At 38.9% G+C, this 16,931-nt stretch overlaps 1 protein-coding gene across 1 annotated transcript; it reads right to left on the bottom strand.

Moving 5' to 3' along the window:
- Window positions 1-6,285: 6,285 nt before the first annotated feature.
- LOC109472597 (CMP-N-acetylneuraminate-poly-alpha-2,8-sialyltransferase-like) lies at window positions 6,286-11,977 on the bottom strand. Its single transcript, XM_019772393.1, has 5 exons — window positions 11,655-11,977; window positions 10,387-10,482; window positions 9,151-9,696; window positions 8,253-8,372; window positions 6,286-7,397 (listed from the first exon to the last, which is right to left on the bottom strand). The coding sequence occupies exons 1-5, from the start codon at window positions 11,825-11,827 to the stop codon at window positions 7,199-7,201; spliced, it is 1,134 nt and encodes a 377-aa protein (XP_019627952.1). The 5' UTR covers window positions 11,828-11,977; the 3' UTR covers window positions 6,286-7,198.
- Between the last annotated feature and the right edge of the window lie 4,954 nt (window positions 11,978-16,931).

Below are 16,931 nucleotides of genomic sequence, written 5' to 3'. Positions count from 1 at the left end.
AATATTTCAGTGCGGCACACGCGGCAATCGTACGGCGGGAACACAACTATCTCCTACCGCATCATTCTCGTTCTTCTCTATCAGATGCGCGCGTTGGAAATTTGTCTCTCTTCCAAGCTAGAAACGCGCGGTAAATCTCCCGGTACGTAGCCGCATGGATCCCCGGCTGTTTTCGGCGTGTTTGTGGACGTGCCTGTATGTAGCCGTTCGAGGTGGCACGAGTTTTTCACTGGCGAGTCGGGGTTGACCTTAGGCCATGTTGATTTGATTATATGGATGACATCCTCCGGGAGCCCCAAAACTGATGCGCGCGTGCGAAAAAAAAAGTTTTGCAAAAAAAAAAGTTCTTTTCATTATGAAATCTACGTGGTCATGAGGGTTGAGCAAATGGCACAGAATATGGTTTGGCGAATAATCTAGTGTTCAAGTTCATTTCTTTTCAATTTCGTCTTTTTTCGTTTGATTTTGGCATTCTACGACATTGGTATAGTTTTTATTAATTTTTTTTGTAACTTATGGTATATTTTTTCTCATTTTGCAACTGTTTTGTACGATTTACAGTATGGTTGAAAACTTTTTTTTTTTTGGATACGGCCGAAAATTCATGCGCGCGCGGATGTCATCCATATAATCAAATCAACATGGCCTAAACTAAACATACGTCAAACCATATCCTTTATCCTGTGGCTACAATAGGGTCACAAATCCATTCAGTCTCTTGGGGGCCAACGGATGCTTTGCATGGATTATGGACCTTAACTCCTAAATGATCCTCAGATGAAAACGCGTTTACTTATTCATTTGACCAAAGTCTACCTACCATGAAATATACAAATGGAGCGTGTTTAGGTTTTAGTATGGCAGCAGAATATCTAGGAAGAGTAACAATTACGTATAAAGGACTAAAGCTGTTTTCCAGGTCAATAGATTTGGGATCGTGCTTGACACGAGAGGTTCTACGATCATTTCTAAGCAATCTACACATGGTTAGTCTTCTGGTACAAGGAGAATGAATGCATTAGAAGATGATCATGATGGTCACTTCAACATACCTTTTCCTGGAATAGTTGTAGCAACTTCAACTCTTCAATGCGTCCGATGTGTATATCAACAGCTAATCTTGCTTGGGTTTTTTTCGATGAGATGCTGTATCGTACTATATATAGCTGCAAGAGAGAATGAAGTCTTCCGTTCAATTAAGATTTATCAAAAATACCTTCAAGCTTAGAATTAAGAACCAACTTTACGCCAGACGTTGTTGCTGTGACCTACTTGAACAGAAGCCAAATAATACACGATATATATAAACATCCACGTAACTATGTAGGGCAAAACTATTATATGACCTATGGTCACAAAACAATATAGAGACAGATGTTTCCGGGATTGTCTTTGTTTCTATTTAGTCCCACCCAGTCCCAGTGGGATAGGAACGTCTGTACTCATGTTAGGCATGCCCTGGGGAGTCTGGTCTTCACATGAACAAGTGTGTCTATTTTCTATTGGTCTGATTTCAATTTCTATTGGTATTTATTTCAATTTCACAATCTATTTCAAACCTTACAGTCTGGACTCAGGTTTGACATCTTTGAAGAGGGGATAGTCACCTGCTATGTCAATCCTTTAACCAATGTGGTAATTCTTCATAAATAAATAGATAAACATACTGTCTAAAGGATTGGTCTGAATGTACAGCCTGCACCTTCTGACCAATTCTTTAGACAATACTGTACTTGAAATAGAAACCAGTATCCAAAATAATAATGATAATAATAATAGTAACAAAAAAGACCTTTTCGTACATTTTTGCTCATTGCTAACTAAGTACAGGTCACAGTAAATAGCGATGGTAGAATAAAATATATCTATAGTAAAACTACATATGTTCAGTTTCTGCTTCTTCTCGCTTCTTAAGACAGTTGTATATGTAAGAACAGATGGAGCTTATAGTACGAGGATTGTCGAGTTTCACGAGGAATGTGAATTTTTCTTTTCTATGTAAAAATCTAAAGCTAGGGAAATAATCTTGTATATAATTAAAGAGAATCTTTCATTATTATATAGAGTACAGTCCACAATAAAATGACTCTCGTCTTCAATCCCATTTAGGTTACAGTAATGACTACTGAGTACTGCAGCTGACACGGCACATATTATGAAGATGCCAAGTCGTTCTAAATATCTGTGACATGCCGTATTTTAAACTATTTCTGAGAATGATTAAGCCCATCCTGAAGTCATATATTTAAGGTTAGAAAGTGTCACCACGCCTACATAATATCGTGCACTATTAATGACATGGGAATAATCTACATCCGATTTCGATTTTCTGTCTTCTGAATTTAACACCTAATTATTACTACAATCAGTGACCCTACAAAAGAACTAACAGTGCATTCTGTACATCTGGATGGACTTAAAAAGAATATCTGTTTCAGTGATTACGCAACATGACATCAAGTGGTTGGTGTATCTTTTGCCGTATACTTCACTCAGTAGAAGGCATTTATTGAAGAAGTTTGGACACTGATTTCTATCTCACGTACTGTCTAAAGAATTGGAGATTACAGACTCTACGGTCTGACCAATTCTTTAGACAGTATGTTTATCTATTTATTTATCAAGATTTACCACATTTGTGGAAGGATTGACATAACAGGTGACTATCACCTCTTCAAAGATGTCAAACCCGAGTCCAGACTGTAACGTTTGAAATAGATTGTGAAATTGAAATCGGACCAATAGAAATTAGAGGCTTGTTGACACACTTGTTCATGTGAAGACCAGACTCCCCAGGGCATGTCTAACATGAGTATAGACGTTTGTACCCCACTGTATCCTTATAGGTATGCTGGCCCTTACGATGTACAATCGCAGTAGATAATAGTCCCGTTCTTACTGTATAATGTGGCCTATATAATTTTCGTTGTCCTTTCATTCTGTTACGTTATTTTCCAACAAAATAGGCATAACTAGCAGACAAATATGCACCAAATACAAAACCTGCATTTCTCCTCTGGTCTGTCAGTCACTGACGAAAGGTAGTGGATACTAGCTGACCGTTTCCAAAATCATATCCTGTTGCTTGAGTAATTGCTTTTTGGCGTATATGATTACCTGGATGTCTAACCTTTACCGATGCACCAAATACTGCTCCTATTTCTCTTTTGTATATAGTATATTATCCTATGGAATATAGCCCCCCCCCCCCCAAGAAAAGATGGGGGACACAGACTAACCATTATATGTCTTTTTGATCTAATTACCTTATTTGATCAAAGTGCTGACCTTACCTAGTCTTGTCCTCAGAGAAAACATTTAATATATCTTTTGTAATATGTCTGAACATCAGAATTTAACACGTTTCATCCTGCGATTTTCAAATCAAAATAAACGACTAGAGGGACCAACTGTTTCAAACACATAACTTGATTTTAAAATTATAAGGTTAACGTGTTGATTCATAATCATTCTGTACTATACAAACCCATTTTAAATTATATTTTTAACATCACAAAGAAGAAGCCGAACCTCTGTATTAGAGTAGTTTTAGAGCTGTTTGTACTACAAACATGTATATTACCCTTTCATCTGTTCACCTGTACTTAGCATGAATGTACAACAAAGGTTATTATTATTATTATTATTATAGATATCTATAGATTCTCACCTGTGAAACACACGGTGAATTAGTCCATTCGCTGTATCCTATTTTTGTTGAATCCCACGTATCTCTCACTCTCAGTATTAGACCAACACGTATACTACGCAGAAGGCATTCGACAACAATTGCACACGTTCATGTGGCAACGGCCCTTGTAGAATATGCCGTACGTATTTTGTTGTCAAGGTGACTAAACAAAGCAACCTTCACGCAATGCAAAACCGGTGTCATGTTTCCATGTGCTGAGTATTGTCATGCTCACATTTAGACTGACAAGGCTGTATCCGTATAAGATATACACGTATATACGTAGAATCCGTTTTCAATCCATAGGATTTACTTTGTATTTGCCTTTTGATGCGTTCTTTTTGGTTTCACGTAAAATATGCGTGGGGAGAAACCGTCCAGATATCGAATTGTTCAAATTAATAAACATCATGTAGAGTTTATGACAAGACATTTATCGATATGTCATGGCAGCGGTGCCGATGACCTAACATCACGCAATGTTTGCGATTAAATATTTATGACATTATTAATATGAAACAAATGAACAAAGTTTGCTTAGCGCTTGTAGTTGAGGCAACATCGTCGTTAGGCATTATGAATTGATTGATTAGCAACGTTCATTTCCTGTGGCTACAAATGCGGCCAAATGTCTTACATTTGTTCCATGTGTCAGTCATAACAATAGCCTTAAATTATAGCAACCTTGGAATATTTTGAAGATGTACAAACGTATGATTTGATCATAAGGATATTTTATGTAAGGATCGTTCATTATATGATCAAAAGGAAACACATCGGCATTTATTGCTATAGATTTATTTGTAAGCAAAGTACTAGTAAATCTTTCCTGTGGCTATTTTACTTTCCTTGAACTATTCATATGACGTTTGTAAAAGATTTATGTCATCCATGTAATGATTTAGATGCCTTCAGTACAATCCTCGTACAGTTGATATTGAATTAAAAAGGAATGACATCCAGAAAAGAAATGAAATGAAATGAAGTAATAAAAAATAAAATAAAATAAAAATCTTTATTGTACGTTTGTGCTCTTACAGGCTAAGTGCATGTCATGAATAAAACGAAAGTATTTTATTTATTCAAAATTGCAACATGAAAACAAAACTAACAAAATTATACAGCAATATCTTATAAAAACTATATACATGTGTATATACTAACGTTAGCCAATATTTGGATGTTCAACGTCTTCTCGCTTCTTGAAACAATTGTAGATATAAATACGATAAATGGATGCATGGTCCAAGGCCACGGATTACGTAGTATGACCTTAACGTATTGACGAGTGTTATGTATCCCTCCTGGCAACTAACAATAGTGAAACACCACTGCGTGCCTGAGAAACACAACATTTGAGGGGGCAATTAATCCTTTTGTCATCTGATTTCAGCACGATAGAACACAAAGTAGTACTTAGGCCACAGCAAGTAATTTTTATGGATGACGTGGATCAACGCGCGCATTAATTTTCGCCTGATTTTGGAAAAAAAACAAGAAATTTTGTTACTTTCTGACAGTAGTTAAGGTGCCGAAAAAGGCAAAAATGTCTGCTACCATGCATGAATGTGCCGTAGATGAATATGAAGAGAGACAAGACAATGCTCTGATTTATTGTTATGTCTTTTACTTTGCTGCAGTAATGCATTTCATTCCTTTTATATGTTATGTTCCCACTGAATCAAAACCATTTGTACATTGATTGAAAACTTTTATTTGTCAAGTCAAGTCAAGAGTCAAGATCTCTTTATTGAGCTATCGCAGTGAAAATATCACTAAAGTGTAGTCAATTTATAGACCATTTGTTTTAATAACGCTCACAAAGACATATGATATTGCACATAATTCTGAATCCTTTGGTTAAGAATACTTGTTTGCAGGGTAGTATATTACTGCTCGTAAGACTAAGATCTTTTAGTTACAGCATAAAAACGTTTAAAAAATGTACACGCAATATTTGGAGTTATTCAGTTTCTCATGGTTAAAAGTAAATAAATTCAATATATACAAGTTAAGAGTTGTTTGATTTCACGATGAACAGTATAAACGAAATTTGCAAATGCCAGACATTATATATAGACGGTTAGGGATGATTATTGTCCGTATTTGTTCAGTAATGAACACATGTATGGGATAGGGGAATTACTGTAACGGTTTGTTCTGGCCCGTGGGCAGTTCAGTTTCTGGGAGTTTCTGGTTGCACGGCCTGAGACTTCTCTTATTTTTCAGTGACAAATGGATGTTGTAATAGTTGGCAGAGGGGCTATAAGCTATTGTATGGCTAGCCATAGTGTTATAGATAAGACAATTTATCAAAAGTTTATCTCGTTATGATCATTTTATTTTTAGACACTATTCCATCCACTTTTAAAGTAACGTTTTGCTGGATATATGGAATATCAGTTACAATTACATAAGACAAGAGGTTTATGATGCAAAATAACAAGAAACTGTCAGAATAGTATGTACAAAGCCGACAAAATAGTTAATATGTTGGAAAAATATGTTGTGTGATATTTTTTATACCGCCAACAGAAAATTTGTATTATTGATCAGGTTCTATACCAGTAATTTATTATTGACAAACCAACCCACAAACAAATAATTTATCACAAACTTGATATCACAACATTAACGTACTATTTAAAAACAGTTTCCTTTTCCGTTGCCTGCAAAGAAAAAGTAAAATCACTATACTACTACTACTTCTACTATACACAAGAAAACAGTTACTCAAGTAACTGGGTACATTTTCCAAAATTGTCATAGCATCTACTATGTTTCGTCAGTGACCGAGTAGCGGTAGCCTGACTAAATCTGCGCTCCTAGCGGCCGGCCCGGTATTACACCAGCCTGGATGCTACTTGAAACGTCTGACAGTTTGCAAAATCTATCCAGTGTATCTTGTAACCTGGATATCTAGCCTACATCAACGTAACAGATCTTCTATCTTATTTTATTGTTTGTTTAAAATAATCTTTAAAACTTTAAACATGATAAATAATAACATAACAAAAGAAGATATGCGGGGAAGGTAAAAAAAAGCCGTTATGGCCTGTCCGGGATCTTCCTCCAACAACATTAATTATGTGGCACATTATTACAGTAATTGATCAAGTAGTGCTAATGATATTTATCAACGTACAATAATCATTATTATTATTGATAGATAAGAAGATTTCAGTTATTTAAATGGCTGATCAATTTGTTATATTTATCTTTGGAATTATGATCAGTTGGAATTATGTTCTATTCAGTTATTTAAGTTAATTTAAACCTTTGTTAATTTTGTGGGCACCTTTGTTGTTTACGTACAACGCTGGATTATGTTCAAATTATTTTGTGCTTTTTTTGGTCGACCTCTCCTATTGATTTTGAACTTACTTTATTATTTTGTAATCATCATTATGTACAAGTTTTGTTATTTATGCTTCATTTTATTGACCCCAGGAAGAATAGTGCTTTTAAGCACTAATGGGGATCGAAACAAACAAACAACGTCTTTATCTACATTGATGAAGAAGTGTTTCTATTTTCCTGACTCTCGCACCTTCCCTCCTGTAACGTTAAAACCCCTCTTCTGTGGAGCTCCCTGTACAGACGGAACTCCACCGGTAGGTGGTGCTTGTTCCTGTTAACAATCGCCTCGTCAACACCATCGTCGGGGAAGTAGTGATAGGGGATGGGCTTGTTGTCGGCGTCCCTGCTGTTAATGAATGAAGAGTGAATGAATGAATGAAGAATGAATAAAGAGATGAAATGGAATGAATGAATGAATGAATGAGTGAATGAATGAATGAACACTCAGTATAACGTACCCAGGACACTTATCTAACTAGTAATAGTGACTTGTAATCTACATGTGTATGCCCGGAGTGGTGAAACTTCTGAGGGAAGAACTGAAAAAAAAACAATCTGGCCCTAGACGTACTTTGTACATTCATTTGGAGATTTAGTGTGAGTCTGTGAGAGTAATATTGCTCGTAGCAATGATTTAATTCGATTTTTCTGACTTGTAATGTCTCGAGGTGTAGTCCTTTTAAGACCAAGTGCAATATGTAGAAGTAAGACTACAGGATTTAGTAGTGCTCACTTGGATCTGTCAGTGGGACAGTGTAACGTTTCTATTTTATCTAACCTCTTGTAAATATCAAAGAATAAGATTTTATTTTGTACTGTACCGATTTTACGAGGCTCTCCAAAGATGGAGGAAATAAAGAGATGAAATGAAATGAATGAATGAATGAATGTGAGAAGTGTTACAGAGTGAAACACCTGTGGAGGGAGTGGACAGTATGTGTTTACATTAGGGACTTGGAGAAAGAGTGCGGTCGAGAGTTAAACACTCAGGAATAGTAAAGAACTGTAATGCCCAAGAAAGACGAGACAGAAATGGACAGATCGCCATAGAATTGACGATATCCATTACTTTTATTCAATCATGTGTCTGTGTGAAATAAACAAACTATTTTTATATTGTAATATCTTTCTAGTGTGTACCCCTGTGGAGGTACACACTAGAAGTGGAGGAATAAAGGAATGAATGAATGAATGACCCGACCTGTAAGGGTAGAAGCCGTACAGAGACAGGTGTTGGCAGAAGGTGCTGGTGATGAGGACGGTTGTCAGGCCGGAGGAAGGGCGGCTGTTGAACCGCCAGCCAGCAACCCGGGACGCGATGCTGAGGTTAAAATCAGAGAAAAGAATCTTAGTCCATTAACCCTTTTTTGGCGACGTCTCAGGGAGGAGCCTAATAGTACAGTATTGCGTGCAATTCGCAAGAATTCTACGAATTGTACAGGCATTTTGTCCACAGGCATGTGGAATGTCCACAGGCATGTCTCTGACCCACATCTGTGCCCACATTCCTGGAACCCTGAAGATCTGTCTGCCCCAGACGGCCCTACTTTGTGCACTATGCACTCAGGGGAAGGGTGTACTGTATCTTTCAAGACTTAACAGGTACAAAGTCTTCCTCAAAATCATGAAATGATGGCAATGCCATGCAAACAATAACCCTAAAAGCAACCACCGTCGCCATGGCAATGTATGATTTCATTGCCAGTCTTGTTAGTTTCCAATCCGAGAAAAGATTATGACGTTAAAATCAGATTCTATGATAGAATCTGAGACCATCACTTGATTTTTAAAATCGTTATTTTCCGGTAGGCGATCCTGATGTTCAAATCAGAGAAAAGACTTTGCTACAATCTTTGACCATTTATAGCCTTATGTTTTAAATCAGAGACAGAGAAAAGATCATGATAGAACCTAAGAGAATTCGAATGGGTGTCACCCGCTTTGTCCATGCGTCAGAAGGTTGCAGTCATGCTGTTAGACTATTAAAATAAGGCTCTAATGACTATGTGGATAGCATTCGCGTGTGCATCAAATTTGGCTTGTTTTCGAAAAAGAAAGAAAATCCAAAACAAATTCTACACAAAACCTGGTGTACTTACGGGTTGATGATTTTGTTTTTTCTAAGGTCGTGCTTGCAGGTCCAAAATTCGAGCGTAAGTTGGTTCGTCCATGCGGCCGTTTGTAAGACAAGTTTCGACTGTCTGTTCCCGACAATCACAGTGTTGTTAAAGTGTCGTAAGCGAGTCGGGTAAGGGTCGCGAGTCCTGTCCTGCAATTTGGAAGCGATATTCAGTCTCTTGACCACGTTGGTGTTGACGAATGTCATGTTAGTTCTCCGCCCGACGTCTGTCTCAAACCCCTCCAGGGCGGGAAGGTTCGCGCGGATGACGTAGTCCTTCGCGTCGATGTCGTCACCGCAGTGACTGTCCAATAGGATGCCGCCATTGCCGACGACTGCGCATGTCCTGTACGGGCCCAGGTTTGGTGCTGATTTTGACTTGCGTTTCAGTTTCTTTTTACATTTCTTCTTTTTCTTCTTCTTTTTCTCTTTTTGGCATGCAGAAGAATTCGAAGCCGGCGTAGAATTTCCCCACTTGAACCGGATTTTGAAAAGTTTCGCTGGATGAAGCCTTGCTGTAGCAATTCTGTAAGACGGTAAAGAAATCTTACCAACAACGCGGGGTAAAAAACACTACAAGTAACCAATAGGGAGAATAATTGACTAGGGGAGTCTAATTGTTTTCCTTGTTTTTTCAATCTTTTGTTTTAATCGTTAATTTTTATGTTAATTATCTAATCAGTTTATTCTGTAACAGCGACCTGAATTACATGTATAAGACTTTTGTTTAATTTCTTTTCGCAGATGTTAAAAATAGTTTACACACTTCAGTTATAATTTCTGTGTCTTGATTTTGTTTAATTAATCAATTATTTCATTGTTTAATTTCGATGTTTAACTCAAATATGTTTTGTCATAAGTTACCTTTGTTTGGGGTAGGCCCTTAAAAGAACACCTAGGTTTCTGGCCTACCCCGCATATTCTCGCATTGTTATTATTTGATTATGTAATTTTTTTATATACGTGCAAATAATAAATAAACAAATAAATAAAGAAACAATTATCTAGTTACACGAAGGCCGGAGGGTGGTTATGTCGAGTCTCCAACCAGACGGTGGGAGGGCTGAATGGTCATATTCATAAGCAGCCTCTAAAATTTAGATTTGTGATAGAAACCGGCAGGTAGAAAAACGTAGCGATTTAGCCCCCCCCCCCAACATCTGCTTGGAGATATGAAGGTATTACACGTAATGAAATATACACAGACGTCACTGACCTCATTTGCTCCTTGGCTTCTGATGACGTCAGGCCAGATAGCGCAGTAGTGTTTTTACTATGCCACTGCTGAGGGACAAGATCTGATATCTGTACACTGGCGAAACATTAAAAAAATTGTTAGGCTACACCAATTCAATTTCTTGGTTAACGGATTCGCTCGCTTCATCTTTTTCTGATTTGCAAATAAAAATAAAAGTTCAGAATCAACTGCAAAAAGGTCATATTTTGCCATGAACAGTTGAAAACAGTCATTTTCATCCTAGTTGTTACAGTTATTCCACCTTTCAATGCAATGGTATCATTAAAAGTTCAAAATTCATTGTTTAAATTTTGAACCAGCCTGGTGTGTTGACTTCATGGCTCCTATTGTGCCATTATTGCACGATTTTCATAATGAATTATCCATTTATAATTCGCCAAGCACATATTTTGGTGCCTATAAGATAGAATCAAACTGGCAAGACAGTATCCATTTGCCACCCGGCAGGCATAAAGTAAAGATACCAGTTCAAAAAAGGCAGGCCGACAAAAACGCTTAAAAACAAGTCAAAACTAGAAAGCTAACATTGGCAAAGCAAACGCATGATGTTTACCTTCGCATTTGGTCTGCTCTGTTAATTCTTAGTCAAACATATTCACATATATGGTCAGACAGGAGTCTAAATCCCTCCTGCTATAAAACTGCAACATGAAGTAACCCAACACAAGTTACCATGGTAACAGCCGTCTGGTTCTGGTCATTGACCAGGTCAGTGTTTGGACGGAAGAGAAAACAGAGCAAAAACAACGTTTTCCTTCGGTGAACATAAATAAACCAAAGCCTATAAGCGCTTGGAGAGTAGTAGTGATAAAGGACGATTAGGCCACATCGATTTGATTTTATGGATGACATCCCCTGAAGACCCCCAAACTAGTGCGCGCGGGCGAATAAAAAAAAATCAGGCCAAAAATAAAAATGCTACTAAACCACAGGAATACAAAGCTGGCATTGTGAATTTGCGACAGTACTTAGCGACGTATACGACAAGCCGGCACATGCCGGCTTTTTGCGGCATTTATGAATCTGTACTGTGCTCTTATGTACTGAGTTTTGGAGCTTCGGTAGCCTGGGTGCCCGGCTCCGTATTGTCGCTAACTACCATGGACTACCCAGGCCTAGAGCCTCGGTGGACGTGATTTTTTTTTGAGGGCGACAGGCGAAAATCAATGCGCGCGCGGATGTCATCCATAAAATTAAGTCGGTGTGGCCTTACTACAAAAACTGACCTCAGTAGCGCTTGTTGAAGGACGAGAAGCATCGCGAAGACAGCCAGGCTGACGACTGACACTTTAATCCGCCTGCCCAGGTCCTTATTATTGGCGGAAGACATGTCCTGGTGTCGTGCTGTCCCTGTGTCCTGTCCCGACGCCATGTTTGCAAACCCGCAAAGTGTGATCATTTCTGTACGTGACGTTGTGGTGAGGACACGGGCACAGCGCGCTTGAGACGGCGTCGCGTCGGGAAATGGTTGATCACACTCGTCCGTACAACGGTTATCTCTAATGTACCCAACATGAGAGCCGCAGGTTGATTGGAACGTCTGTCAGAAAACGGTTAAACGGAAGAAGCTCACAGCCTTCCCAACCAACCTCTGCTTGGAGAGTTTACTGTCCTCACTAGACCGGTTTTATCCAGGTTCTATCCGGCCCTCAGGCAAAATGTGTTTAAGTAAGCCTTTAATTAGATTAACGTCATGCAAGCTTTTGACAATGGTTATGCGTCACAGATTTGCCGATTGTGGCCAGACTGATACAAGCTGCCTTCGGCGCAAGACAGGCCAGACACTGGATCGTTATCTAAAAGTAACAAGCTATGTACATTTCTCGAATCAAGTACAATAGATTTCAAGAGTCTCGATGTTGGAGACAGATTTGAATATATAAGTTTACATGTAATGGTCCCCACAACGCAAAAATAGGTAAATATATAAAGGAATGCTTTGCTATTAGAAAAAATTCCGAAACTTGTGATTAGCCCACTCGATTGTTACACTTTATCAAAGACTTCTGCTATCCCTTATTATTTGAATAATTATGATGTAGATTTGTTAGGTTTATTCGACACTAGGTCTTGTTCAACACATTTTATTGTTTGCTACTCTCTTTATGTAGTTTGCCATTCATTGTACAATGTGCAATTGTCGTGCAATAAAGTTCTTCTTCTTCTTCTAAAAATCCGCGAGGACAAGGACAAATCTTTAAGCGAATCTGATCTCTACACAGTTTAAAGAACAACCGTTGCTTCGCATTTTTCTTTCTTTCTTTGTGTTGTTTCTTTGTCCTCTTTCTTCGAACAAGTTTCAAATCATTAGATTACTAGGATATTACACGTGGAATGGAATTGGTGATAGAATGTTTAATTGGACATGAGAGACTTGCATCCGTTCAAAATGAGGTTTAAAGAAGCAGATCCAAATACGCAAATGTCGAAAGAAATCCGCAAATGCAAATCCAAATGGGAAAAATGAAGGTCAAAATCTGCAAATGCAAATCCGAAATGGGAAAAATGGAGGTCAAAACCCGCAAATGCTGGTCCAAGTACGCAAATGCAAATCTTAAATGAGAAAAATGGTCGAAATCCGCAAATGCAATGAAATGCAAATACAATGAAAAAACAAATGCGCAAATGCTTAACTAAATACGCCAATGCAAATCCAAACTCTTTTCTCCTGATTCTTTACATTTGACGAGGGGAAAAAAGAGAAAAGGCTTATCTGGTCTAGTCGTTTTCTTGAAGCTTGCTTCCTTCAGGAGACGTCTGGTAAGAATGAATGAGCCCCTCAGTCCCCCTCCAATTCATCCTTCCAGTTCAGATTCAGCCAGAACCCGTGGTGCGCTGCAGTACCATCTTTTGCTATAAGGGGGCGCGTCTGTGTGCAAAAAGAAAGAGCGTTTGGAGCCAGCTGTTTGAAGTGGAAGAAATATACAGGAATGTGGAAGGATCTGAGACGTAACGGAAGATTAGATGTATCATAATGTTATTCTACTTTTATTGGTAAGCACCAGATCTAGTTGTGTTTTTTGTATACGTTTGTAATATTCTATGTGTGGGACACAACACAAGCAACAGCTGCCTGTGCTCCACATGTATTATACTGTTACAATTTTAATAAATAATGTCAATTCAAACATTAAAATTGACACACCTTCAAAACGTTTGTTATCTAATATAAAGCTGCCTCCCTTCCAACTTACCTAGATCGCTAACGCAGCTGGCTGACGTGGCAGGCTGGCACTTCGACTGAAAGAATATCAGTTGAAGACATTTATTTTGGCCTATGAAGTTCTGCTGGCTTCCTTCATGGTCCTTCTGGCAACGTGAAGAGGTGGGGTCTACTGGAAAGGCAAAACAGAGAAGTTACTAACAAATTCACTCCATCCCCCCACCCTAATCCCTCCCTCGTACCCTGTTTCTGGGTGCTACTAAACTGTTCAGACCAGACAAGGTATGTAGTATAAACTCTGGCTTAAAGTCTTTTAACGTCGCCCACCCTTACTCGTTACATTTAACGGGAAGAAAGAAAAATCTTATCTAGTATTGTAGTCTTCGTCGAAGCTTGCTTCCTTCCTCGAATGAAGACTGAGCCTCACAGCAAGGAGTTTGGATGGTAAAGACCACGATCTGCTTCCAACGATGAACGTCAGGATCTGTATAGAAAACTAAAACTAAAAAGGAGAGAACAAACCCTTTCGGAAGGACCCCGGTTTCCCATAGCCTGGTTACCAGACCTATGCCCTATTTCTCGAGAGGATAAAGACTCTGGGGATAATATTAGTCCGGTAACCAGGCTTTTCCCTCCCTAGTATGGGACAAAAAAACATAAATGGCATAAGTTGCCGGAGTAAAGGAAAGACAGGTTAGTTATGGTTTGGCCCTAACCCAACGTGAGTGCTACGCGAGTTTGTAGGTACCCCCAAATTTTGTCAAGGGAGAAAAAGTACATGTTAGTACAGCATGCAGTCCCCACATGGCTCACCTCTGGCATCTCAGCTGGGCGGTCTGGCTTGTCCTCTCCACAACAATACAATCACAAGTGCTCCTCTCGAACATCGACGACTAGCTAAGTTTTTGGTGTGCCTTGTGATTATACAAAAACTATCTTTTTTGCAGGCCAGGATTTTGCTCCCTGTGTCAGCACACACTTGGACTACTAACTACGTTCCCTAACGGTCCCTACGTTTAACTTACCTTCGCTAAGTCTAAAAGTCAAGTGCATGTTAGCATCAGAGAGCAAGCCATGGCATAAGCAGGTGCAAACATTAACACCAAGAAAATCACTTTCATGCTCTCAATTTTCCAATTTATTTTGGTAGAATGGTACGATCTCTTACATCATAACGAGTGACAATCTTAGCTACAACTATAAGTCTAAGAAAGTGCGAAGTGTATCCCTGCACCCCAAAATTCTATCTATTACTAAGTAACATAATTACATAAATATTGCATAGAAGTAAAAACAAGGCATATCGTGTCCAAACATTCCCTACATGAACTGTTCACACTAAAGATTGCATGTAATATAGTCTCCCAACGCCCCCTCCCTTACTCTTTATGTTTGACGGTAAAAAAAAATTAGAATTTCACCTGTCCAAGTCGTCATCGTGAAGCTTGCTTCCTTCAGGAGACATATGGTATAAAGGAACGAGCCCCACGATCCAATCTACGATCCAATCCATCCCTCGAGTTCAGATTCAGCCAGAACCTGTTGAGTGCTGCAGTACCATCTTCTGCCATTGGGTGGCGCCCTGTATGCAAAAAAACAAAGACTAATATATAATTGGTTTATTTGCTTGTATCAACATATTTACAACGTATCTCGCAGCCTTGACATACAGGGCTGAATTCTGATCAAGTTGTTTACAATATAAGTTATTAATAGTAGGGAAATACAAATTGAAATCATATCGGAATCTACATATTAATATATCACTTTGGTACTGGTATTTACAATCTTACAATCGCACAAACTATGTATAATTTAAATTTTAACATATTAGTCGTAATAAATAAATAATTAAATCATCGTCGTAAATCAATTCCTGTGTCACAATAAAGTAGTGGTCAGTGGAACTTGTGGTGCTATTACATATTTGTGCTGTTTAGGAGGGATACCATGTAAGGGATTGGGCTTTTTTTGTATCTGTCAGTCCTAGTTGTGATTGTGTCTATGAGTTGAGATGTTCTCGTATGCCTGCCGCTGACCTCGCCACGGAGAGGTGGGAGCCAGTTTCTGAATTTTACAGATGTTACAAGTTGTCTGGCAAACTTAAAACACAAGTCACGGCGGCGGCTGTCTAGGGTTGGTAAGACAAGTGTCCGGCAGGCCTCAGTGTAGCTGGTATAATCGGAGCCAAGAATTGTCCGGCAGGCCCGTTTTTGAATAGTTTCAATCCTTCCGCGTTGTTGTGCAGTTAGACCCGCATGCCAAGCCGGTGCAGCGTATTCGACAGTAGGACGGACGAAAGTCTTGTAACAGGTTGTAATAGTTTTAGAGGCCGCTGTTGTAAGATCACGTCCACTGAGGTTCTGGCCTGGCTCTAGGCCTGGGTAGTCCATGGTAGTTAACGACAATATGGAGCCTGGCACCCAGGGTGCCGAAACTCCACGACTCAAGAAACCAGTACGTACGTACAGTGCCGATTCATAAATTCCGCAAAAAGCCAGCATGTGCCGGCATGTCGTATACGTCGCTATGTAATGGTGCAAATTCACAACACCAGCTTTGTATTCCTGTGGTTTAGTGGCATTTTTATTTTTAGCCGTATTTTTTTTATTCGCCCGCGCGCACTAGTTTGGGGATCTTCAGGGGATGTCATCCATAAAATTAAGACGGTGTGGCCTAACTACTAGAAACGTAACCGGTGAAATTAGCCCGACAGGCTTGGCCAAAATCGGGCAAAAAGCAACTCTATAAGAATAAAAACAGACATTTCATGACAGAAACCTTCGCTAATTTGACACTGGCTGTTGAAATAAAGCGTACAAACACGTTTGGTTTAGCAGTTTCAAATGTGGCGGGAACTTGTGGCGGGAACCGCGGCCCGGTACTGTGCATACACATTACCGGGAGCCGTACAGACGGTATGATCACAGACAACGTACATTTGTCAGTTTTTCGAAGAAAAATAAAACACTGAGTCACACCAATAAATTCTGGTACACTTTTCACGACGATTCTAAGGTAAATGTATGTGAAAACGACACTTTTTGGTGAAATTATGACAAAACAAACAGAAAACATTTACCAGTAACTATGGAGAATCGGTGATTGACAGATACAGCCGACAGGCTGGACCAGAATTGAGCAAAAATCAACTTTAACTATGAAAATATAGATTTTTATGACAGAAACCCTTCCTAATTTGACACTGGTTGTTTCAAAAATGCTATAAATACGTTTGGGATTCAGTTGTTTCAAATAACGCTACAGGCTTTTGGCGGGAACATATTTTACCGGTAGCCAGGAGACAGAAAACAGTAAATCACATTTTACCCTAGTTTTA

The sequence above is a fragment of the Branchiostoma belcheri genome, unplaced genomic scaffold (genome assembly GCF_001625305.1).
Source record: "Branchiostoma belcheri isolate BF01 breed outbred unplaced genomic scaffold, Haploidv18h27 scaffold28, whole genome shotgun sequence".
NCBI classification, from domain to species: Eukaryota; Metazoa; Chordata; class Leptocardii; order Amphioxiformes; family Branchiostomatidae; genus Branchiostoma; species Branchiostoma belcheri.
Note: the sequence above shows the minus strand (reverse complement) of the source record. Positions and strands in the feature narration are given on the sequence as shown.